The sequence below is a fragment of the Synchiropus splendidus genome, chromosome 19, assembly GCF_027744825.2.
Source record: "Synchiropus splendidus isolate RoL2022-P1 chromosome 19, RoL_Sspl_1.0, whole genome shotgun sequence".
In the NCBI taxonomy this organism is placed as follows: domain Eukaryota; kingdom Metazoa; phylum Chordata; class Actinopteri; order Syngnathiformes; family Callionymidae; genus Synchiropus; species Synchiropus splendidus.
In genome coordinates this window covers 16,181,952-16,207,353 of record NC_071352.1, presented here as the reverse complement: position 1 = coordinate 16,207,353, position 25,402 = coordinate 16,181,952, and the positions used below count along the sequence as shown (strand labels likewise).

At 50.3% G+C, this 25,402-nt stretch overlaps 4 protein-coding genes across 9 annotated transcripts in view; 2 read left to right on the top strand and 2 right to left on the bottom strand.

Annotated features, from left to right (window-relative positions):
* Nucleotides 1-4,459, top strand: part of hdac5 (histone deacetylase 5) — a 35,750-nt gene extending 31,291 nt beyond the window's left edge. For all 5 annotated transcript variants that reach the window (XM_053852643.1, XM_053852641.1, XM_053852642.1 and 2 more), the window contains 4 exons: nucleotides 7-140; nucleotides 233-314; nucleotides 491-659; nucleotides 788-4,459. In XM_053852643.1, the coding sequence (XP_053708618.1) occupies nucleotides 7-140; nucleotides 233-314; nucleotides 491-659; nucleotides 788-827 (425 nt within the window). In that variant the 3' untranslated portion in view covers nucleotides 828-4,459. The remainder of the gene's footprint in view (nucleotides 1-6; nucleotides 141-232; nucleotides 315-490; nucleotides 660-787) is intronic.
* Nucleotides 3,902-7,755, bottom strand: pex12 (peroxisomal biogenesis factor 12). Of its 2 annotated transcripts, XM_053852647.1 has the most exons (4): nucleotides 7,541-7,732; nucleotides 5,978-6,108; nucleotides 5,373-5,911; nucleotides 3,929-5,193 (listed from the first exon to the last, which is right to left on the bottom strand). In XM_053852647.1, exons 2-4 carry the CDS (start codon nucleotides 6,101-6,103, stop codon nucleotides 4,797-4,799), a joined length of 1,062 nt encoding a protein of 353 aa, XP_053708622.1. In that variant the 5' UTR covers nucleotides 6,104-6,108; nucleotides 7,541-7,732; the 3' UTR covers nucleotides 3,929-4,796. The 2 variants fall into 2 exon arrangements, with proteins under 2 accessions (XP_053708620.1, XP_053708622.1); XM_053852645.1 differs by having other exon boundaries at nucleotides 3,902-5,193; nucleotides 5,373-6,108; nucleotides 7,541-7,755.
* A 348-nt stretch (nucleotides 7,756-8,103) lies between these two features.
* si:ch211-237i5.4 (insulin-like growth factor-binding protein complex acid labile subunit) lies at nucleotides 8,104-10,918 on the top strand. The gene is made up of 6 exons (XM_053852648.1): nucleotides 8,104-8,226; nucleotides 8,753-9,087; nucleotides 9,146-9,291; nucleotides 9,482-9,650; nucleotides 10,309-10,471; nucleotides 10,547-10,918. The coding sequence occupies exons 2-6, from the start codon at nucleotides 8,782-8,784 to the stop codon at nucleotides 10,804-10,806; spliced, it is 1,044 nt and encodes a 347-aa protein (XP_053708623.1). The 5' UTR covers nucleotides 8,104-8,226; nucleotides 8,753-8,781; the 3' UTR covers nucleotides 10,807-10,918.
* A 1,519-nt stretch (nucleotides 10,919-12,437) lies between these two features.
* fbxl16 (F-box and leucine-rich repeat protein 16) lies at nucleotides 12,438-23,858 on the bottom strand. The gene is made up of 7 exons (XM_053852644.1): nucleotides 23,440-23,858; nucleotides 17,009-17,729; nucleotides 16,402-16,644; nucleotides 16,056-16,321; nucleotides 15,442-15,526; nucleotides 15,305-15,368; nucleotides 12,438-14,664 (listed from the first exon to the last, which is right to left on the bottom strand). The coding sequence occupies exons 2-7, from the start codon at nucleotides 17,720-17,722 to the stop codon at nucleotides 14,516-14,518; spliced, it is 1,521 nt and encodes a 506-aa protein (XP_053708619.1). The 5' UTR covers nucleotides 17,723-17,729; nucleotides 23,440-23,858; the 3' UTR covers nucleotides 12,438-14,515.
* Between the last annotated feature and the right edge of the window lie 1,544 nt (nucleotides 23,859-25,402).

The window sequence follows — 25,402 nt, the reverse complement described above, 5'->3', positions numbered from 1 at the left end:
CCGCAGGTTTCGGCCAGCTGACGCAGCTGCTGATGAGTCTGGCGGGTGGGCGGGTGGTGATGGCGCTGGAGGGGGGTCACGACCTCACCGCCATCTGCGACGCCTCGGAGGCCTGCGTCGCCGCCCTCCTGGGAGACCCGGTGAGACCCGATGGCGATTTAGACAGACGTGTGACAGACGCGGAGCGTCCGGACGGCAAGTGATGTTGGCCGCTGTGTGTGTGCGTCTCCAGTGTGACTCTGGGTTCCAGTGGCCGCAGGAGAAGCCGTGTCCCAAAGCCTGTTCGTCTCTGGAGAGAGTCAGAGAGATACAGGGTGAGACACACACACACACACACACACACTCTCACGCACCTGCACAACTCTGGATATCAACACAGGTGCAGACACTCACAAACAACTGGCTGCACCAATGCTTCCTTGTCAGCTGCTGGGCCCGCTGTAAACTGTGGAATGGATTTGCTGACTGTAACTGGAAGTGTTCCCTGCAGGTAAACACTGGTCCTGCCTGCAGACCAGCGGCCCATCGCTATTGGACGACTCTCTGTCGGCTCAGGGCCAGTCAGAGAAGGACGAGGCGGAGACGGTCAGTGCCATGGCCTCGCTCAGCGTGGATGTGGAGCAGCCGCGTCCAGATGCTGACTCGGCAGAAACCAGCAGGTCGGCGAAACACCTTTTTAAAAAGTCGCCCTCGCATGTTGGCCCTTTATTCAGACTCTGTTGTTGTTGTTTGAACTCTGCTGTACTGCAAATGGGGTGTGAAGTTCTGCACGTGTCATGGCTCCCAGGTTGACGGAGGAGCCGATGGAAGAGGAGCCGGTCTTGTAGGAGCTCGTACTTTGGAGCGCGCACGTCCTCTTCCCTCCCCCTCACCGATTGTGTACAGGTACACACACATTTACACAGAGCAGAACTGTGGACCACCCCGCCCAGCGGAGGAGGCCGCTGAGGGCGCCGGCGGGTCAGGTGACCCAGACCCCCGAGGAGGAGTGGACGTCTTGTTGGCAACTCCGCGGCGAGCAGAGGAGCCGGGACACGCTCCCAGCGTGTGACTGTGACTCTGACCTGGTTTCACACAACGATCACCACTGAACATTTCCATCTGCGATCAAAATGTCCCGGCGGCGAGCGGACGACTTGTCTCCTCGCCCAGGCCGACGTGGAGCGCGGACGAGGAAGAGGACGAACCAGGTGCCTTTTTTATTGTGTCCGGTCGGAGTTCACCGAGAAAAAAGAAACACACACACCACCGCTTTCACCTCAACAACCAGCCAATCAGAGCTGAGGGAACACACTACGACACATCTCTTCATCTCGATGCCTTAATTTGTCCGTCTCACTCTAAAGTCATCGCTGAAAAAACGTTTTTTGTTTCCGAGAAGCCATTTTCAGACGCTACTATTCGGTTCTGACCCGCTTTAACAGTAATAAAACTCCAATCATGAATCTCAGGAGCTGAACACGTCGAAGCGCGTCTGCTGGTGACCCAAGCCACGCCTCTTTTTGTTCATTGGATGACATCATCACCGACACCGTCGTGCATCGTTGAGTGTAAATATTGTTTCCTGTCCTGTTGGTCAGAGCGCACAGGCTGTCGAGACCTGTACATACATCTATGTATAAACAATATTCTCTTTGTATAAAAGTATATACTATATCGCACATGTTTATCAATCAGGGTCAGTTTCCGCTGCCTTCTGCTGCCGCCGGAGCCCTCACTGTGGCCGAAACCCAGAGTGGACTAAATACTGATGGCGAGTGCAGAACTAGCTCGCGAGCTAGCTGTGGGAGAGGCTAGCTGGCCGCAAAGGTGGAGAGCAGAATTGTCGCTCAGAAAACGTCATTATTGTCAGACCAAAAAGTGGGAACGCTGCACGAGTGTCCCATTTTATGAAGTTGTAGACTGTGGTTTCGCCATTATTTTGACGTGGTAAATCTGCCGTTTTCTCCCGACTTGTTTTCTGATGTTCGTTCGTTGATGTTGGAAAGGTGGTATGATATTCCTCGCGCTGAAAGTGACTTCCGTTATTGTATCGTTTGGAGGTCTTTTCCTGAATTTACAAAGAAAGTCGCAAAGACGAATCACCGTTCAAACTTTTCACAACGAACACAGGAGTCAAATTTCTGATGTCGTTTTTTTTTTAAATTCAAGAACCAGCATCGGATAATATTATACTTGGCTAAAGATCAATGGTACGTTTCTGACTCATTTCCGTGAGCCCTCTAGTGGACACATTGTGTACACGCCAGCAGGGCCAACACCCAAACCTTTAACATTTTGCTGGGCTGAGGGAGAAATCCTGAGAAAGACGCAGGTCAAGTCTTGACCAACAACAGCATCTGACTGGTAAAAGTTGGTGTACGAATTGATGATGTGTTTTGGAGAAATCTGCAGTCGCTAGTGTCTGGATGAGGGCGTCAGCTGTGAAACACCCGGTGACTCCAGGCTGCTAAACATTAATTGTACTATCACTATTTAGTCCACAAATATTCCGCCATTTTGGAGTAGGTTTCGTACACAGTGACTATCGTTCTGCTACTAAAGCTGCGTTCTGGTCGAATTTGTACAAATCACAACAGCTTGTATCGCGTCCTGCCTGCCGACAAAGTTAGCCACACAAAAGGCCATAATGTTTTCGCCATGTTATCGGGTATTCTTCGCAATACGTAGAGACAGTCTTAAGAAGGTCGGAAGCCATATTTGAATGCCAATCCAAGATCGGCCAAGTTAGTCAAGTGCGCCAGAGTTCTGGACTCGGGCGCAGCAGTTGAGCGTTAGCTCGCTGAATTCGGTTTCCTGAGATCGTAGAGCTGCACGATACGTCGCAATGCCAAACCCATTGTTGAAAAATTAGCTTTATAACCGTTGAATGTTCATGCGAGACAAATGCTATTTTAGTACTCAATATTTATGCTCTGACAATGTTTGTATCACGCATGCTAGCTAGGTTAGCGCTGTGGCTACATGGGCACTTTAGCTACATTTGTGAAAATGGAAACGATGAATTGAGCTAGCAATAAAGGACGAAATGTGATGGAGCTGGTGGAGTCACAGAGTATAAAATAAAATTGTCTTTATGTCGACGCGATCTCAGGATGTCTGTGTGCCTCAGGTTCTTGTTAGCCCGGATGAAAGCAGTTGTCGTGGTTCTTCACTTCACCAGCAGCCCACAGCATTTTTACACTCTTGAGTCCGACTCTACTTTCCCTCATGCCTGCAATAAGCCGACGTGTCGTGCAGCTCTTCTGTCTTGTCGCTCGCGCTGCCCCCCCTCCCCCCGTGGCCACACCTCGGCACAGCAATACTGACCGGGCGACAGAGATGCACCCGATCTGTTGCGAGCTGCTTCTTCAGCCTCGTGCGAACACTCGGGCTCTAAACCGGATCAGCGAAGGCAGCGGCCTCGTGCCCGGGACGGTGTCAGGTTTTCGCAGGTAAACTCAGGATGAACTCGACTGGAGTTCATGTTGGTGCGGAGGTGGACGAGCAGGCGACGGGGCGAGCAGCAACACCGCGCGCTTCAGTGCGACGTCGAACCCCTCTCTTCTAGTTGATCATGAGAAGGATGGATAGGGGGCGCTGTAGAGTAAGAACATGAAGTTATGAGGCTCAAAAACAATCCCTATTTTTTGAAATAGTTTGTCCTCAACAGTTAAAAATATCTATTTTAAAATAATATGAGAAATTGACCTTCACAAATAAAGGAGGGTTTGTGACGGCAAAGTCATGAGAAGATTTATATTTCTGACTCATTTGCATTTTTTTTCACTCCGGCCTTTGATTATTTTTATTAATTTATTATCTTCATTTTTTTCATTTTTCTAATTAATACAAATTTCAGTTTCTTTTTTTTTTTAGTTTTTTTCTATTCTAATTCATTTCTTAATGATTATTTTATACTTTTATGGTGAATGTTTTGTTTTTCAGTCACCCATTTTTGGTGACACTCAGTTGGAGGCGTGTTCCTGCTGAAGGTTGGCGGTGAAGTGTCGCGTGCTGTTTGAGCCGCGGCGTTTGCTGCTCGCTGTCGCGTTCATGACGTTTCGATAAAACCAGCAGAGGTCACAACGTGTATTTAACATGATATTTGAGACACGCGGCGCCTCATTGTTGCTCTCTCACACACACACACACACACACACTTGGACTCTTTTGTATATTTCCTGTTTGATACCGTGCTGTAACGTCTTTGTGCGACGAGGACGCCCCGTCTCTCTCTTTCTCTCCTCTTTCTTTCTCTCTCTCTCTCTGTGGTGGATCACAAGCACATTCCTGACTCTTGGGACAGATCTGAAAAGGTGTGGATCTTTCGCCGCTTCACGTGTAAATAAGGTTCATGTTTGTGTTGACACGTGCAATACAGCAGCGTTGTTTACTGTGACTCCTGGTCTCCTGCCGTGCTGCAGGGGAGCCGGACGTTTTAACAAAGTCCTTCCTTTCTTTTTTGTTTTTTTTTTTTTTTAAGAATTACTCACTGTATTGTTGTGATGTTGTTTATCTGTTCCATTGTTTGTTTTTTAAGTGTTGTTGTCTGGAAACTCAATAAAGCAATTCACTGACTGTCTTATCTTGGACGTCCCCACAACACTTGTCTTCACTCTGAACCTCCAACACACACACACCACTGTGCAGCAGATATCTTTCCTCTCATGAGAAGAATTCAGCCGAATCACTGGTGTTTAGGTTCACGTCAACTTTAATGGCTTAAGGGTCAAGTCAGGTGGAGCCCGAGAGCTCAACCATCGTGTCCGTATCAAAACAGTTTCCTCAAAAGCAGTCCATGTTCATCGTCTCTCTCAGGGGGTCTCGGGCGTGTAGATCTTGATGAGGTGCTGCAGCTCGGAGGGGAACCCGCTGAGCGGGCAGCTGCGCTGGGCCTTGACGTGCGCGTAGATGCAGGGGTAGCAGAAGACGAAGCCGGAGGTGGACAGCGCCGTGGCGTTGGTGCGGGGCTTCCTGCAGAGCGGGCACGTCCTGTCCTGAGCCGGGTCACCACCGGGTGGAGGCGCCAGGCTCAGTGGGGGCGGTGGCACCGGCAGGGCGGTCAGGGTTTTCACCGTGCTCTGGTTCTCGGCCGAGTACCACCAGTCCAGGAATTGCAGGAAGAAGACTCCCAGCGACAGCGAGGTGGAGAGGGAGACGGCCACGCCCCTGGCTGCCTGGGACACCAGCCGACCGGCACGCTGGGCCAGACTGCATCACACGAGTAGAATGTTCTCAGATGTGAGTGTCACACCCACCTCCCCCCCAAGAACTGTCATCTGTGTGGAGTTTGTTTTGGCCTAGCTAGATGGAGGAAGTGGCTCATACTAATGCTCTGAAAAATGTTCTTTTTGCATGTGAAGTGAATGGAATGACAGCAGATGCCATACCTCCCAGCTGCTGCAGGCTCACGGCTTCTGCCGCTCTTCAGCTCCAGCTCCCTGAAGTCCAGCGCGGTGAGCCTCTCCAGTCGGACCCGGGCGAGCCACAGCAGTGGACTGTGACTCCTACTTTTCCCGAAGATGAAGAGCAGCTGCTGACTGAAGAGCAGCACCTGCCAGGCCGTGCTGACGTACGGATACGCTGCCGCCAAGGCCCGGAACACCTTCTGCGTCCGGCTACGGGCCACGCGGATGGAGAAGTCCTCCTCCTCCCTCTGCCGAGCCAACAGGGCCTCCAGCTTGGCCCGCAGGTACGGCGCCACACACAGCAGCAGCAGCGAGCACCAGTGAGACCGCCTGCTCAGAGCAAGACCGGCCGGTCGCCCCGGTCCCGTGCAGACTCTCTTCAGGCCGTAAAAGTTCTCCGAGAACGAGGCGGCACTGTGAGACAGGAAGTGCTTCTGCAGGAGGAGGTCCAGCAGCAGGTAGACCTCATCAAAGCGGCGCCACAGAACACCGAAGACGGAAGGGTTGGACTCAGCTAGAACCTGAGCAGGGGAGAGGTTTGAGCTCACACTTGACCACTGCAGAGGAGACACAGGTCGTGGTGTCACCTTGACCGCATGCCGGAGCGCCGGTTTGACGGCCTCCATCAGAGACTCCTGGGCCAGAACCTCGAAGATGGACGGCCGCTCGTGTCCGGAGGTGGTGGTGGTCAGGTGAGCGCCAGCCTCCGCCATGTTTGCTGGCACGATGAATCACAAGAGCACATGAAGTAACGCTTTAAATAACTGTTTTAAAAATCTAACAATAACTCAACACTCTGCAGTGACAAGTATTTAAAATAAAACTCCCTGATGATAAATACTGTTTTAAATAAAATAAATAAAAATAAAACACCCTGATGATAAATATTGTTTTAAATAAATAAATACAAATAAAACACCCTGACGATAAATATTGTTTTAAATAAATTAAAATAAAACACCCTGATGATAAATACTGTTTTAAATAAATTAAAATAAAACTCCCTGATGATAAATACTGTTTTGAATAAATAAAAATAAAACTCCCTGATGATAAATTCTGTTTTAAATAAATAAAAATAAAACACCCTGATGATAAATACTGTTTTAAATAAATAAAAATAAAACTCCCTGATGATAAATACTGATGATAAATATTGTTTTAAATAAATAAAAATAAAACTCCCTGATGATAAATACTGTTTTAAATAAATAAAAATAAAACTCCCTGATGATAAATACTGTTTTAAATAAATAAAAATAAAACTCCCTGATGATAAATACTGTTTTAAATAAATTAAAATAAAACTCCCTGATGATAAATTCTGTTTTAAATAAATAAAAATAAAACTCCCTGATGATAAATTCTGTTTTAAATAAATAAAAATAAAACACCCTGATGATAAATACTGTTTTAAATAAATAAAAATAAAACTCCCTGATGATAAATTCTGTTTTAAATAAATAAAAATAAAACACCCTGATGATAAATACTGTTTTAAATAAATAATAATAAAACTCCCTGATGATAAATACTGATGATAAATATTGTTTTAAATAAATAAAAATAAAACTCCCTGATGATAAATTCTGTTTTAAATAAATAAAAATAAAACACCCTGATGATAAATACTGTTTTAAATAAATAAAAATAAAACTCCCTGATGATAAATTCTGTTTTAAATAAATAAAAATAAAACACCCTGATGATAAATACTGTTTTAAATAAATAAAAATAAAACTCCCTGATGATAAATACTGTTTTAAATAAAATAAATAAAAATAAAACACCCTGATGATAAATATTGTGTTAAATAAATAAATACAAATAAAACAATCTGATGATAAATATTGTGTTAAATAGATAAATACAAATGAAACTCCTTGATATGTCGCTCTCTCTTCTGGCACAACTGACAAACGATCGCGTGTAGTTCGTGATTCGAAACTGTAAACGTATGTGGATGAAAGTAAAACAACATTTTTAAAAGGGACCAGCGTCCAAACGACCAAGTTGAACGGTGGGTAGTTTTGTTTAGAAAATACTTCCCATTGACGAGGCAAAACTCAACAAGCCAACGCGCTGTTGAGACGGTTTTATTTTAAATAACCGTCTGTATTTACATGAGATCGACGATCCGTTCCACTCACCGGGTCGCAGTTCTTACGCACACGCTTGGTTCCACGGCGTCACCGAGGACACTGAAGTAAACATGAAAAAGCAGCAGTTTGGACTTCACGATGTTTCACAGACGGTGACGAGTGCACGGAACCAACATGTCTGCTGCTGCGCGACACCAAAACAAACCGCCACTTCCGGGATCAGCTCCCGTTTTTTTCCCCCTGAAACTTTATTGACAACGCAAGAACAAACCAAAGCCGTTTTTTTTTTTTTAGTTCTTTTTCTCTCTTTTCTTTCCTCGTGACACAATCAAACAACTTCATTATTTGAACCGTAGCGGTGTAATTCGCTCGTTTTAGTTGTTAATATCGGTTGATCAAACGTTTGGGAGGAAACCGGAGCGAGTCAGGCCGCAGGTGAAAAACGCATGGGTGAAGATGCGAAGCACCGCAGGTGAAATGGTGGTTATTGGTTATAGCGACGAGGATGGAGGGAGGTCAAGAAGACACAGGGACTATGGGGCGAAGCATGGACTGAGGGTCCAGAGCGGGGGGGGGGACGAACGGGTGGGAGGGCACGCTGAGTGACTGGACGGGATTATGGGATTAGAGGCAGATGACAGGACTCAGGCTCTGGCGCATCGTCACTCTCATCTTTCGTCTCTGAGTCTGTTGTCGTGGCGATGGTGGTAGGATGGACCAGGGTCACGGAGACGGTGAGTCGGCACTTTTCTGTTGGCGCAGGTGCGAGGACACAAGCTTCTGATCCGAGCTGGATATGCTGGATTCAGGATTCAAAATTCTCAAACTAAAATTTCAAATCCCAAACTCTGGAACTCGAACGGCGACACAGAGCATCCCATCGTGTAAAATATGGATCTGATGGGACCAGAGCAGAAACCGATTCGACAGGATTCATAGTTGAGTCTTTCAGTTTCAGCGTGTGCGTGTGCGTGTGCGTGTGTGTTTTTCAGTTTGAGAATTTAATCCGTTCAGCTGCTCCACATTTATGACTGATGATGTAATTACAGTGAACCAGATTTTTATTCACATAACAATATCTAAACCATTTGACTTAAAATACATATATATATATTTCAATTGTTTTTATATGCCGTTTTATATTTCCCATCGTTCATGTTTCACGGTGAATTATATTTATTGCTGGTCGCAGCGTTGTTGACATGATATTTGCATGTGTCATTTCTAACTCATCCATAACCAACATGGCTCCTGTTGCAGCACTGAACTGACCAGCTGGATCTTCCCTGATGAAAGCTGCCATGTGTCTGGACTTCCTCGTCCTCTTCCTCCTCCTCCTCTACTCGCCGCCGCTCCTCTTCCGGCCACAGGAGGTCTCCACTTCCTGTCCGCGCCCGTGCGCCTGCCGGGATCACCTGGCGGACTGCGGCGCTCGAGGGTTGAGGCATGTCCCCCGGGGCTTCCCTCACGACACCTGGATGCTGGAGCTCGGCGCCAACAACCTGAGTCGGGTCGGCAGCCGAGCTTTCGGGGGGCTCTGGTCGCTGCGGGTCCTGGTGCTGACGGGGAACCAGATCGAGGACCTCCAGCCGCAGGTAGGAGGCGGCAGCTCCCTGTGGAGGGCAGCCGTCAGGTGATGCCGTCTCTCCGCAGGCCTTCTTCTCGCTGTCCTTCCTGGAGAGGTTGGAGCTGAGCTGGAACCGGCTGAGCTTGCTGCCTGCAGACTTCTCCTGGGGCCTGTCGGCGCTGAAGGAACTGCGCCTGGCGCACAACAGCCTGAGCCACATCCCTGGATACAGGTGCGAGATCAAGGATCAGAAGCTTCCGGCCCAGAACTGGTTCTACTGATGCAGCCCACCTGACCGCCACAGTCTGGTCTTGAAGCCACGCCCCCAGTGGGTGGCGGCAGCTTCATTGGGCCCAGACTTCAGAATGATGCGGTGACGTGAGACTGAAGATTGTCACTGAAATACTCTTGGTCCTGCTCAGCTTCCAGCACCTGGACAACATGGAGAAGCTGGACCTCAGCTACAACCAGCTGCTGTGGCTGAGCCCCGGCGTCTTCAGGGGCCTCTTCAGACTCCGCCTTCTCTCCCTGCGCAACAACAAGCTGAGCGTGGTGCAGCGCGGGAGTCTGGACATGCTGCCGGCGCTGGAGGTGACTGGGCCCGTCTCTCTCTCTCCCGCCTGTCTGCGTCTCACCCGTCTCACCCCTCTGTCTGCGTCTCACCCGTCTGTCTGCATCTGACCTGTCTGACCCGTCTGTCTGCATCTGACCTGTCTCACCCATATGTCTGCATTTCACCCATCTGTCCGTGTGTCACCCGCCTGTCTGCATCTGACCTGTCTCACCCATCTGCCTGCGTCTCACCCCTCTGTCTGCGTCTCACCCCTCTGCCTGCGTCTGACCTGACTCACCCATCTGCCTGCGTCTCACCCCTCTGTCTGCATCTCACCCCTCTGCCTGCGTCTGACCCGTCTCACCCCTCTGCCTGCGTCTCACCCCTCTGTCTACGTCTCACCCCTCTGCCTGCGTCTGACCTGTCTCACCCCTCTGCCTGTGTCTCACCCCTCTGCCTGCGTCTGACCTGTCTCACCCCTCTGCCTGTGTCTCACCCCTCTGCCTGCGTCTGACCTGTCTCACCCCTCTGCCTGTGTCTCACCCCTCTGCCTGCTTCTGACCTGTCTCACCCCTCTGCCTGTGTCTCACCCCTCTGCCTGCGTCTCACCCCTCTGCCTGTGTCTCACCCCTCTGCCTGCATCTGACCTGTCTCACCCCTCTGTCTGCGTCTCACCCCTCTGTCTGCGTACTGCAGGTGCTGCAGCTGAGCAACAACAACATCACGCAGGTGGACGGCGCAGCTCTGGCGCCGCTCTACAGTTTGGCAGTCCTGGCTCTGGACGGCAACAGCCTGAGTCACCTCAAGTTCAAGACCTTCACCAGTCTGCACACCACGGCCACACACCTCCAGCTCGCCGGTACTGTACACTCCAGCGCGACCCCCCCGTGGCGCAGACAGACAGTGCAGCTGTGTGACTGGCTCTTGCCTGCAGGAAACCCCTGGAGCTGCGACTGCGACCTGCACCGAGTCTTCACCAAGATCCTCTACGTCCGCCACCTGCACATCGACGACTACCAGAACGTGAGCTGCCTGGAGCCGCCGCAGCTGAGCGGCGCCGCTCTGGCCCGGGTGGACAGTCAGCTGTGCGTGGCTGAGACGGCCACCGGCCTGGTCATCACCGTCACCGTGGTGGGCACCGTGGTGGCGGCCGTGGTCATGTCCGAGAGGAACCGGAAGAGGAACCGAGGCTAGAGCTGCTGCCAGAGCTGAGCTACCGGCCTTCACACCTCACATCCTCCCACTCTCACTTTTCCTCCCTTCTACAGCGCTTTTCCACCACAAATGAATAAACAATGACAACTTCTCTCGTCCTTCTTCCTTCTGTGTCCTCTGGTAATGCTGGATTTCACCTGACTCACCTCAGGTCAGCTCTTTATTTTCATGACTCTATTCTCAATCTCTCATCTCTTTATTTTCATGACTCTATTCTCAATCTCTCATCTCTTTATTTTCATAACTCTATTCTCAATCTCTCATCTCCTTATTGTCATGACTCTATTCTCAATCTCTCATCTCTTTATTTTCATGACTCTATTCTCAATCTCTCATCTCTTTATTTTCATAACTCTATTCTCAATCTCTCATCTCCTTATTGTCATGACTCTATTCTCAATCTCTCATCTCTTTATTTTCATGACTCTATTCTCAATCTCTCATCTCTTTATTTTCATGACTCTATTCTCAATCTCTCATCTCTTTATTTACATGACTCTATTCTCAATCTCTCATTTCTTTAATTTCATGACTCTATTCTCAATCTCTCATCTCTTTATTTTCATGACTCTATTCTCAATCTCTCATCTCTTTATTTTCATGACTCTATTCTCAATCTCTCATCTCTTTATTGTCATGACTCTATTCTCAATCTCTCTGTGTCTCTCTGCTGTAGTGGCACCGCACCGTTGGCACCGAGGGCCCAGTCTGACCTTCTGACCCGCCGCTCTGCACCTGATCTCCAGGTACCGTCACACACTTCCACAGAAGCGAACAGTTCGTGTTGGAAAATTCTCAATTATTCAGCTGCGGGATCTGAAAAAACATGTCTCTATTTATTGACGAATATGTCGGAGAAACGTGTAGTGACTACTTCTGTCCACCAGAGGCCGCTCTCCAATAAACCACTGCGCTGATTCATCGCCAAAGTTCACTGTTCGACAAATATGTTCAGTCACGAACTACGGGGATTTTGGCGATTAAAATGGCTGTAGCTATATAATCAGAACCCTGTGGAAGCTCCTCGTGGGCGGAGAGAAACATCACATGCGGTTTCTGCCGGAGAAACGCCTGGATTTTAGCTCTAGCGATGTTGCAGCAAGCCGCCAGGGGGCGCTCGTGTCCTGACTCACACCCAGAAAGTGCTTTTGTAAAGTTTAATATTGGCGCCAAAGCCTGAAAAAAGGCAGGTTTGGATGATTAATTTCGATACTATTTACTTTTTTTTAAAGCAAATTAAAATGATTCCACTGAGAAGAACGCAAGAATGACTGAGCAGGTTCTTTCTTTAAATAAGCTTTTTCAACTGAAAACCGGATCAATACATCAGTCGCGTGGCACAAAATGTTGAAATAACGATGCGAAATTCAGACGAGAAACTCCCGTCACCAAAGGTGGCGCGTGACTTCACTGAAGGTTTGTCGGAATCGCTGTCGACCCTGAAGGCGTCAAAGGGAAGTAATGCGGCAGCCGACCACCAGGGGGAAGCACTGTTGGATCTGCTGTCGGCTCTGAGCGGGGCGTGGCTTCCGCACGTGTGACCTCAGAAACAAGTGGCAGACCTTCCAGCAGGGGGCAGCACAGAGCAAAGCAGACGCCCGACACCTGTCGGTCTTACCAAACAGTGTTTAATCAATAGAGTCAAATGTTCGGGCTAATATGTTGCACACAGCGACACCGCGTTGGAGTTCAGACGCACAGATGAAGCCGCTCTGTCGTCCACAGCTGGCGTCATGTCAACAACCGCTCGCTCGCCACATTCAACACAACCATAAAATATTCCAGTCCGTTTTTTTGTCCAACTTCATGAGTAAAAAAACAAAACAAAAACCGGCAGTCAACGCCGGCGCGTCAACATCCCGGCGTCTGGCCAATAAATAAAGAGACAGAACTGAATTTAAATAAATAAATATGTACAGAGAACAGAGGACACAAGCTGCTCCCGCGTCACCCAGTCAAGGCAGGTCCACATGCCGCGTCCGCTGCTCCGGTGACATTTTGGCACGAGCTGATGGGAGTTGGCACATGTGCGATGATGCAAGAGCCTGACAGCCAAACACAGCCCGGGGCGGAGCGTCGTCTCCACCCGGCGGTCTCGCTCTCGGACCCTGCTTTGAGCGATCCCCATTTTCCCCACGTCCCTGAACGCCACACCTCCTGGTCTGTCCGGACGTCAGCAGCTGTACATGCATTTTTGGGTTCCAGCTGAGTCACCATGTCAAGAGTAGCTTCGGTATTCATTCACAGACCAAATCACGTCATGTTTGTGAACGACAAATGAACCACGTCTCCGTGAGGGCGAAGGAAGCTGAGCTCTGACTCGGAGTCTCAGTATCTTTTGGGCTGCTGACGCTGCGAGATCGACAATCTTGAAATCGAAGTGCGAGTCTGAGGCTGCTATGATTTTCAATGACTCCTCTGAAAAGGCTTAAACCAGAGCGAACGCGTCTCGGCTTCATTCGGTTGATAAAGTAGCTCTGACCAACAAGCACCGGACACTGGAGGAAAGACAACCTTTTGGTCAGGAAGCAGCGCACGCATCCCTCAGTGCCTGCCGGTCCGCTCCCTTCCTGACCATGTCAGCTCGACAGGTAAACCTTTCCGCCTCTGGTCTACTTCCTTGACTATATCTCATTTTTATTTACAATTTTTAGGCCCGAAAAGAATCCAAAATGAAGCCCTGACACATCTCGAGGAAGGTGAGGAGCCCGCCCCCTGCTGGGGGGTTTCTGCAGCGCACTCTCACTCCTGACTGTGAAAGCCACTGAGGCGCTGTTGCTCCAAACCATCAAAACAAGAGCCCGATTTGTGTCTGGGCCGTCTGGAACCTCCAGAACCAGCCTCCTCAAGTCCATCACAAACCCACCTCTTCAGCAGGACCAAGAGAAAAACCTCCACAGTCTCTGTAAAAATGTATATGATTAAAAATAGAACTTTTTAAATTCAAATTATCCCCAAAACTTCAAATAGAAAAGTGACAACCTCACTTCTTATTTTTTTGGAATATTTTTAGCAAATATCTTTTTTTTTTTTTTCATAAATAGAAACTCAAACGTCGACCTGCCACCACCACCGCCAGCTCTTGCTGAAGGAAACTTTTAAGAAATGAAGCGTTGCAAACACGGTGATCTTTAAAAAAAGCGATGCCCTTTTTGAGTCCCCTGAAAAAAGCACTTCCCTGCCTCGCCGATGAACTTCGACACTCCGGATCGTGTATCAAAAAATGGGGTCAAAGTGAGCGTGCAACTCCAACACAGCGAAATAAAAAGCATGTCGAAATGTTTCTGACCGGAGGATGGATGTCCCCAGAAAGAGCCGCTGAGTCCACACTGCACAAGAAGGGAGAGGAGCTTCCGTCCGGCCCTCCACTCCCGGCCGAGTCTCTCGGACGAGACAAGGATTATATTACACACAGAGTTAGTCGTGGCGGTAAATTCACTGGATGATGAGCACATGTCGAGGTTCCTCCGTCCGGAAAGTCTTCCGGAAGCTTCTCGCACCGTGGGACAAGACGTCGCACCTTCTTCTGCCGGGCTGGAGGCGGGGGTTGGAGGAAGACGGCGGGTGGAGGTGGGTCTACGGTGATGAGAGCGTCCTCGCTGGCGAGAGTCAGAAGAGTGAGGAAGCGTGGAGGAGGCGGGAGTATTGCGGGTGGGTCCGTCGGGTCAGAACAGGAGGGCGGGCGCCGCTACTCGATGACCATGCAGTGAGGCAGGTGCTGGGAGTAGTACTTGAAGAGCTCGGCCGTGGCTCCGGGGCAGTTGGTCAGCTCCAGCTCCTCCAGGTCCTGCAGCTGGATCAGGCCGGAGAGGCCGGTGGTGGTCAGCAGGGGGCAGCCTGGAGCACAGCGGAACACCAGGGGCTTTTTAGACAAACTTAGACTTTTTATTGCGACTTTTTTTTTGTAAATTAGTCGTATAGTTTTGGGATAGACACTGACGAAATCTCTTTTTTTTCTTATGTTACAGCTGGAATTTCTAAAAATCAAATACATAAATATGTTCTTCTTCGTGGTTTTTTTTTTCGTGATTATGAAGAAATCATTTTTTTCTAATTATAGATTTCATGCTAAATTCTTTAGCTCAATGTCGAGTTTCTGTTGCTGAAAAAAGAAACTTGTTACATTTGTATTCACTGTTTCAGTCAGTTCTATTCGATTTTGTTCTCTATTTTTAAGCCTTTTTTTCCATTTAGTTTGTCTCTTACTCACAAAAAAACAGTTATTCTTAATTTATTGAAGACATTTTTCGAACAGTTAGGGGGTTTTATTGTTATGTCTGAAGTGGCTAGCGATGCTGACTATTAACGGTTTCATGAACATGTTACAGCTGCACATTTTCCTTCATGAAAGTCCTCATCAGACTGAATGCTGCGCTGTGCTCAGTGACTATTGTCCCAGAGAATGAGCGCCATGTGAATATGAACATTTGAGGGGAGAAGTGATGTTCAGTCGCGACGCTGGCTCTCGTGAACTCACCTGCTAGCGACAGGAGACGAAGACTCCTCATCCCAAACAAGTGCTGCAATCCGAAGTCCTGCACCTACAAACCCAACGAAAATGAAATCGAGCTCATGTGTTCAGCTAATGTGTGCGCACGCGTGCGTGGGTGTTACCTGGCAGCACCAGCGCAGGTAGAGGCTCCTCAGCGACGACATGGTGGACAAGTAGCCCAAACCGGTGTCAGTGATCCGCACACACCTGGAAACAGTCACCTAGCTTCAGCAAGTCTCACACTAGACACTGGCGCAACTGTCGCACTGAAAACCACACGATCCAAACGCACACCTCCGCCACATGCCACATGCTAACACACGGAAAAGCTTCAGGATTTAGCTTTAAGGTCGAGACTTGGTCTCAGCTAGCACTTTTAGCACATGTGCTAATGCTACAGTGCAGAGAGTTTCCACAAAGCCGTTTCAGAGAGCAATATTGTGAAACAAATTCTACTCTGCCGGTCGCTGAAGAGGAAGCGCATGTCAGCTTTGTGCTGAGGTCGGCAGAAACACTGTAGTCCTCATCATCTTGCAGTTCACAGCCACCAGGGGCTGTTTTCCACCCCACAGCTGCGCCACTGTGAGGGATGACGGTGACGCGCTGCAGCAGCGTGTCAGCTAGATACCAGCGTCTCCACCTTGTGGAGGCTCATTTTTGCTGAAGCTGCGGCGCTTGTTTTGACAGTGATGAGACCAGGACGGAGTGGGACCTGGAGGGCACCACCTTCGCTCACCTGTCCAGCACCAGCTCCTCCAGCTTGTGCAGGTCGCAGGCGATGTACTCCAGAGCCATGTCGGTGATCCTCGGGCACCAGGACAAGTCCAGGCTGCGGAGCTTGCGGAGGTTTTCCGCCACCAGCTCCACGCCGTCGTCTGTGATCTTGGAGCAGCCGGAGAGGCTGAGTGCCGTCAGGTTGGGCAGGCTGTGGACCATGTTGACCACCCCGTGGTTGGTGATCTCCCAGCAGGAGTGAAGCCGCAGCGTGTGGGTGGTGTAGCCCTGCAGGGGCAGCAGAGCACGTCTGAAGAAGACACGCGACCTCGGCCGACGCGACGCGGCGCGCCGGGCGCCATCCCTACCTGCTTGGCTGTGAAGTACGCCATCGCCGTGTCGGTCACGTGGTACGCCTGGAGGCTCAGCTCCGACAGGTTGGGCAGGAGCTGCGAGATGGCGGCGATGGCGTCATCCGCCACGTTAATGCAGTCGCTGACGCTGAGGGACGTCAGCCGCGCGTTTAGACTCGACCACAGGCCGGCCTCCGTGAAGTCGTTGCAGCCCGACAGCTCCAGGTGCATCAGACCCTGCATCTGCTCCAGCATGACCTGAGAGTCCGAGAAACAAAGCCACTTCTGAGCACGATTCTCCTCCACAGGTTGCAAACATCGGACGGGAAAGGCCTTATATGGAGGAGGCTGGCATCTGATCCAGCATTCTCCATGACAACCAACCACTCTTCCCAGAATAGCAACCAGAACAGACCAACTCATATCAAGAGCCTTCTGAGAAGCTCACCCCCGGTGTTCAACAGGGTTTTCTGGGAATGAAAGGAAGGATCATTCCTGACAAGCAAATGAAGGAACAGAAACACCGCTGATGGTCGTCCTATCCACAGTCGTGGACATGCTGCTCTGTGAAGGCCACTGCAATGGGACCGAGCTCTGCGGCAAGGTATCCAGGTGGACCTACCTCCAGTCCCGCGTCTGTGATGGTGGACCTCTTGAGGCTGACCGAGCGCACCCCCTTCTTGGAGAGCGGGTAGTTGTCGATGAATTCACAAATGTCCAGGTCTGACACGCCCACTAAGCAGAAGGACTGAAAGCCCCGCAGCGCGAAGGCCTGCAGGCTCACAAACTCTTTCTCCCCGTTGGGTAACAAGGTGTAAAGCTCCTTGGCGTGCAAGATGGGCGTCACCCCCTCCCAGAACTTGGGCTGGTACAAGACCTTGCGCCAGGTCTTGCACACCTGCGCCAGTACACATTTCTCGGCCGTGGTGAAGTACCAGAGGAGGCGGTTGAGCAGCTTCTCGTCCAGGACCAGCTGGCGCTCCAGCAGCATGGGCTTGGGTAAAGTGAGGGGCGGCAGCTTGCGCAGCGACGGCTTCAGGCCCACCAGCGGTTTGGTGGGCTCCAGCTCGGAGCCCAGTAGAGAGGCGGCGGAGTGAGGCAGGCCCTGGCCGTCCAGGTGGTGGTGGTGGTGGTGGTGGTAGGAGAGAGACGACGGAGGGGGGGGCAGGATGGAGGGCACGGTGGAGGACTGGCACAGGCGGTTCTTGGCAGCAGGGGTGCCCTTGGTGATGCTGGCGCTGCCCAGACCGTTGGGCTGGCTCGGGGGCAGCTTCACCATACCGTTGCGAGTCACGCAGGTGGACTTCAGCTCGCTGGGGGTTGACATGTTCAACATTTGGAACCTGGAGGGCAAACAAAGCTTGGTTAGAGGAGGACCCGACAGCCCAACACCTGCTTCACTGGGATCCTCACTGTCCGAGCCCTCCACCCCACCAGACGCCAGCGCTCTTTTCATCTACAAGTTCAGTACATCTAGAAGAGACGTCACGCACATCGAGCGGCCGTGACCCCATCATCACCGCGTTCCACTGACTCGAACCCTGCAGTTGGTGAGTGCAACCTCAGAACAAAGGTGACTCGTGAAAGTGGGTGAGAAACACGCTCCTGTTGGTGGACGGCTTCCGGCCTGACAGTCAGATCAAAGGCAGAAAACAGACAAGTCGGTGGAGCTGGACGGAGCTCTTCCAGTCCTGGCATGAACGATCAGCTCCGTGCCGATGGCCTCATCCCGCTTGTTCTGTGTCAGCAGCAGGGCGACAGCTCGCAGGCCCACAGCCATCACTTATGTAACGTGCTGACATTAGGGCTCCACACACAACTGCCTCCTTCACCTCGCGCTTCACTCCCAACCAGCCTCGCTCCAAACAGCAGGCGGCAGCCTGCACCTGCATCTCACTCGGCCGTTCAATGGCTGGCCGCGGCGTTCGTGCAGGCGTCCGCTCCCGCCGGGCGCTTCACACGCTCATCTCGGCGGGGTATTTTCTGTCGGTCCCTGAGCAGAAGGAGCGCAGCTCTGCCTCCGCTGCAGCATCACCGAGGTTCCTCCATTACATAATGCGAGCGTGCTGGCGGCTCCAGCGAGGAGCGTGCGAGATGAAACACACTGGAGGAGAGAGACGGGCTCACCCTGTCACACAGCAGACCCAGAGGAAGGCTCGGCTCCTTCCACGACTCTCACCTCAGGTCCGGATGGAACCTTCAGTCACGTGACTCAGCCCGGGAGTCTGACCCCGCAGGTGTCACTAATCTGCAGGTGACTCATTCATCCTGTCATTTCTTACGGAGGTTCTGCACAAATGAACGAAAGCAGACGCAGTATTTTTAAAACCCTTTTCAAATTCACTCGAAGGACTTTTTCAGCCGTTCGTCCCATATTTTTTCCATGGAGTTTTATATTTATGGTACAGAGTCTGAATGTGATGGTTAAAAATAAATAAAGAAATATAGATTTAAAGTGAATATATAAGAACTGATCTTTTCATTCACATTTTATTAACTGATGTTTGAATGTTTGTAAGTGAATTATTCTAAAATATTTAATTCATCATTGTTGCCGTATGTTGGAGTCGTATTAAACATGTGACTTTGCTAGTGATTAAATATAGATAAAATGAATTATTCTCTTCAATTTTTCACTATTTCAAGTCAAAAAATTGATATAAATCGTACATTTGGACCTTTAAATCTCCAGAAAATTGAAAAAGAAAGTTAAATCTTAAGATTTAGAGAAAGTAGAGAACTGCAGCATAATAAACAAGAAATGTCCATCATGGTGGAAAATATATCATATTTAACATCAATAAAATATATCAAATGTATATTCCGCTCCTCTTCAGTCACGTCTGTGAGTCATCTTTGCGAGCAGCGTCAGCGTGCGCTGGTTGAACTCCAGTCCAAACACGTGAGTCAGGATGGACAACAACATGTTCCTCCTCTTAATTGGAAGTCTAATGTAAACAGAGTAGCCCGCCCCTCCTGATGCTCCAGACTTCTCCTCAGAGGAACAACAAGCTCGAATCTCCCATGAATCAATCACCATATTAATGACTCAGTCCTGGTTCTGATCTAAATGTGGCACCGATAATGAGTCACTTCAGATTCACCGTCAGCCGAAGAAAGTTCTCCTGCATAATTTCAAGTTTCTCAATTCTAAATCGCCTCCGAGGCCTGGTCTGGTTCCACTGGACTGAAGCGGAGAAGGATCTAGTGACGTTCAAGTAGAGGGAAACCCCCATGTAAATCATAGCATCGGCAGGAGAGCAACGCTAAACCCGCTGAGGACCCAGGCTGAGCAGTATCTGAGGTGAGGTTTCAATGGCAAACTACACACTGCAGTCCTCAGAAGGTATTCAACAGCAGAAGATACAGTCAAATTCTGCCTCTCCTCGGACTCCCATGAGGTTCCTCATCCCCACAGTACCCATGATCTTCACCTGCTCTTAAACCCCAGGTGCACATCTTTGGTTTCTGGTTTCATGAGGAGTGTGCGACTCCCCTTGCTATCAGACAGGAGACTGGACTGTGGAGGAAAACATCAGCTCAGAAACCATCGAGGCAGCTTTGGAGATGTGCTCCACGAGGCCAAGCCTTGTTCCATGCAAGCCCCTCCCTCAACCAAGCGTCTTGCATCCTTCGACTTATTCAGCACTCTGGCTTTAGCCATCCTACTTTTGACACCATTTACGGAGGCTAGCCGAACTAGCCGAACACAGGGTTCACATCTCACTCCCATCCACCGTCATCTTCACCTGGACTCTTCCTTCAGGTGCATGACGACTCGTGTTCTTGTCAGATTTTTTTTTGAAAAAAAGGACCACGTCATTCCGGCCGATTCCATGCCGTATTTTCCGCTTGTTTCGGTGGAGGGGACAGAAGTAGCAACCCCGAACCACAGGAGGCTTTAAAGAAGGAAGGATTTTCCTTTTGCTCGTGTTCTAATCACTCATATATGAGCAAGCTCAAATAAACACGACGTGATTCGAAGAGAAGAATCATCATTTCCAGCAGCGGCGAAGGCCTCCCGCGCTCTTACACAACAATGAAGCCATGCAAATCTGGCCTCACCGCCGTCTTGTCACTCTGATGAATTACACACCACTCATAGGTTTCCAGAGTCTCTGATCGATTTTTCCAGACCGAGATAGAAGCGTACCCGATGATCGTCGCTGCAGTCAAACGACACCAACTTGATACTTTTCAATGACTTTAAAAGGCGGGAAATTTGTCTGGAAAATAGGAATTAGCGGCGGTAAAAGTTTGAGTGGGAGGTGAGAGGAGCTGCAGGGCGCCCCCTAGCCCCAACGTGCGGGACAGAACAAAGTAATCCGACACAGGCAAAAGTCAAGTCTGCGTCGGGTTCAAGTCTCCTGTCCGTTGTGGCCCACCGACGACTTCAATTTTGAATATTTGGTGGCACCGGACGGGTCAGACCTGGAACGTGAAAACATAAGCAGAATCTCTTCACACACTCGCTCGATGACTAACGTTTGAAAACACGGCCATAACTGACACGGCAGCAGCTGTTCCACTGAGCAAGTGAGTCATCGACTCAACAGCGAGTCACACCTGGACACCAGGTGATACGAGGAAGTCGACCTGAAGTCTTGCACATGACGAGAGTGACTGACAGGTCCACAGCAACACCTCCCTTCCCGCCAGAAATGCTCTGCTGTTTTGCAGGAAACTTTAGTCTCCAGTGTTAAGCAGAGGAATTTTGGCACAAGTCCTATGTTGAATATACGATCCACCTCTTGTATCTCTTCTCTCCTGGCTGCCGTCAGAGCACTGCCTGGTAATTCCCTGCGTGGCGCTCTCAGCTTCCCCGACCGTACAGCGCCTGAGGATATTTGGCGACTCCGGCAGACGATGGATGGATATTATCCAAGTATAGCACATTTAAAAGCGCTTCAGCTTGTCATTGGCCAGGCGTCACTTGCTGGGCGTGGTTGACCCAGGGCTGCTGTCTTTGCTCAAATAAAGCTGCAGGGGATGGTCTATCAAGACGCCGCTGCAGAAACATCAGGAGAAGAGACATCACTTCCAGGACCAGATGTACAAACGGGCGCAATTCTAAAGCCACGCGTGCACTTTACTTCCACTCCCACGGACAGATATAAATAGACAGAGATGCGCCTTAAAGCCAGATCCGGCTATTTATAAACCCGGCCTTTATTTCCCAATGTTTTTGTGTTTGTGTTGTGCAGGAGCTAAAACGGACGGAAGGCTCACTTGATTCTTAGCTTGTGGTTATTATCGTGTCTGAGCGAGGACTCTTCCTATAATAATCCCACGTCAAAAGTGAAGCTCGTCCAGCCGTGACTTGTCACTCGGGGGGTTCTTGGTTGTCAGTAAGGAACAAGGCGGGACTCAGGAAGAGAACGTCAGCTACCAGCCTTGGACTCAGTAGAAACCGGTTCCCCAGAAGACACGGGTGCTGCCTCTACGATGAGACTTCTGACCCTGGTTCACAACATCAGGGACCACGAGAGACCTGGATAGGTTGAGGCAAACTCAGCCTGGCGGAGCCTCAGTCACGGAGGAGTTTGAGCGACGACGGCTCGTACTGTTTTGTTTGCGAAGACAACGCGTCATAAGGATGAGCAAACCCCTTCGACACCATGGTAGACTCCTGAAAGAGTGTTTGGTGTTGCATCATTATTGTAATATACTTGTTTAATAATGTATGGTATCACAGTGAGATGAACTTTAGGTCAAACAGAAATTCAAAACGGGTCCAAACAAAACAAAGTCAACGCCATTAGTCGACTAATCAAAAATATAATGAATAGATTAGGGTCCATCAGGGTCCAAACTGCTCCGGGACGGCACCAGAGAGAGCTGAAAACTCCCCTGAACACCAGTCGAGACCGAATGATCTCATCTCCGTTATGACCCGGGAAACCCGACACCACCTGACTCACTGATATGAGGGTTCAGCCATCGATGGGGGTCTGGCAACATGAGAGCCCACACTCATCGTCCAGCCCAGAGATGCTGCTGAAGGTCACCCCAGACACAGCCACCTCAGGAGCCCAAAGATGGAGAGCCGGGTCACGAGCTGTGCCCCATGTGTAGCGCTGGCAAAGATTAGCCAGGAGAATTTCACATCGAGCAAAGATGACCAGACAGCTGCCATCAATCATCTCAGATTACTTGGCTTCATAGGTTCGTGAACACTTGACAAACTGTCAGTGTAATCTGGACTAATGAAGTAGATTATCGACTAATCTTGGCTGCGCTGCTGTAATGTTGACCAACATAATCCTGACAAAAGTGAGACTCGGCCAGTCACTAATCTGTCGTAGCTCCGACGGACTTTCCTTTCAACATGTGGAAGTCTGTGGCGGAGGGTGGATGATGAAGCTCCGCAGAAGGCACAGCAGCCAGTCACCCACCCACCCACCTGCGATCACGTTTCATGTGGGGACACCATCATCTGGATGACATGCTGCACCTTCAGCGGTGGTCACTGCCCTGCCAGAACCTGGGAAGGGGTCACCGTGGGCGACCCAGCAAGGGTCACATCACCGGCTCACTGAAGGGATGAAGCCAGCGGGAGTTCTCCCCCTGTTCATCCCCTCCTTTCCAGTCACATACCGGCAGAGGAAAGCAACTTTCTCCCGAGCTCCACTTCTCCACGGTCACGTGTGTTGTTCCGACATGTTGGACTCCATCATGAAGGTAAACAATCACAGAATGTGATGAATGGATGCCTCAAGGAGGAGGCGACGCTCTCCCCACAAGTCACGGAGGAAAGGATCCGAATGGAGAGTCGAACAAGACACATCTGTGCGGCAGTGTCAGAGCGGTGCGCCGTTGCGTCACGGACAGACGCTGACGTCATCGTGTCGGTGAATAACCTGCAGCTCGATGCGGATGATCGACTCCAAATAAATAAATAATCGAAAGAGAGTCGCTCCGAGGTGGAGGCGAAGAAGCGCGTGGAGCCGCAGTGTGGGGATGCTGGTGCTGCCATCACACCATCTGACGCGCGCGCGCGCGCTGCACCCTCAGCCTCCACATCCGCCCTTCTCCTCCCCGCGCGTGTCTTACCTCGCGGATGAAGATCACTCGGCCATTAATCCATGTTCCTCTCTCGCTCACGCGCCTCCAACCGTCGGATGTCAAATCATAAACCAACAAAAGGCGAGGTGATGATAACGATGAAAGCGAAGCCCTGGCCGCGGTCTCTCCTACCGAGGGGGGGGCGGGGATGCGCCCGCCGAGCCCATAGACAAGCGCCAGGAATCAGGCGCGGGAGACGCGAGGACGAGCAGCCGCCTCTTCAGAGCGATCACAGCAGGCCGAAGGATGTTGTGTTTTCGGTCCTCCTCCACAACACAGTGGCCCTCTGTCTCGTAATTCCTCCTCCAAACACACACGCGCGCGCGCGCACCGAGCGGCTCTGTGTCATTTAAAGAGATAGGACGGGGCCGCTGGAGCGCCGCTGTGCCCACAGACTCCTTATGTAACCTGAGCAGCAGCAGCAGCAGCAGCAGCAGCAGCAGCAGCTCTCCGGAGCTCCCGCAGCCCAGACACACACACACACACACACGCGCGCGCGCGAGAGAGAGAGAGCTGTCCGTGAACGCACCACGTCCCAGGCGAGCGGCCCTTCTGCATGCTAATGCGGGCTCGGACCGGCGCTGGGCGGCTCCTGCAGGGGCCTGGGGTCAGGTGTCAGGGCCCGAAATCAGGACCCCATCAAGTGGCCTGGTTCCTACACATCCACGGACACTTTCTATCAGAAATGTGTGAAATAACGGGGTGTGTTTTTGTGTCTTTAGACGCGTGTCGCTTCCTCTATTCTTTTTTTAAGTTGGTGTGTTCGGTGTGGGAGGTTCTTGTGTGGGTTGGGATTCACGTGACTGTTCAGAGATGGGGGTCTGATGTGTGTTTTCTGTTGTGTTCCACTGGCATTCAAGTGTGAGCTCAACCGCTGTGTTTGGGGTTTTGGTGTGTGCGGTGAGTGTTATTGTTTGTGTTTTACTGCAAACTATACTAGATACTATACGCTATATATATATATGTGTGTGTGAATAATATCTGTTATATAGCTATTGTAATATCTGTGTGAATATATATGTGAATACTGGCTCCTTCTACGAACCCATGAGTCATGAATCTCCTTCATCACGAGTCTCTCATCAGTCGGACTCCTTTACTTCTGATCAACTGCAGGTGCAGACAGATGGACCAGATTTAGGGTCAGTCTGGATGCGGCCATATTGTTTCCCAAAGCAGATGACTCTGGGATAAACCAGTCGGCTCTTAAGCTTTCTCAGATATTGATCCACTGCTTTTAGAATCATTTGGTGTTTCAGGGGTGCTGGCTGTTGCGTTCAGACCTGCGCCCCAATATTGTGTTGGGTCGCCTCTTGAGGTGATCCAGTTGCTCTGCTGGAGCAGGCCATTGGTGTTGAGTGTGTTTTGGTGTGGGTTTACTTCATGTCATGGACTCGCTTTTGGTGTGAGTTTCCTTCATGTTATGGACTCGCTTTTGGTGTGGGTTTGAAGGTATTGAGTGAAAGTGTGTTTTGGTGTGTGGGTCACATGCATGTCCTCCAGATCTGAGCTCCAGGTAACGCTCTTGCTGTTCAGTCAAGAAGCCAAACAATGATGGTGTTGACTGGACCGTCTCTTGATGGGGTCTCCTTCACGTGTCATCAGTGTGAGCGCATGAACGGCTTCATGCTCCCACCACAGGAGGATCCCGCGGAGGGTGCGACCATGAGGGGGCAGAGGACCGTAGAAGCCCCTCTGGTATCTGCTATGGCCCCTCTAACCCCCCTGCATTATTAATGCCCTGGTGTGCACAGTGCAGCGCACACTGAGCTTCTGTATTTACATTGTGAACGCATGAATCAGTGTGTGTGTGTGTCCCTTCTTTTTGTGTGGGTGTATCTCTTTGTGTGGAAGGGGGCGGGAGGCTGAGCGGGAGGAGGGGGAGTTCTATAAATAGAAATCTCTTCAGCTCCTCTCCTCTGTGGACTCAGAGAGAGAGAGAGAGAGAGAG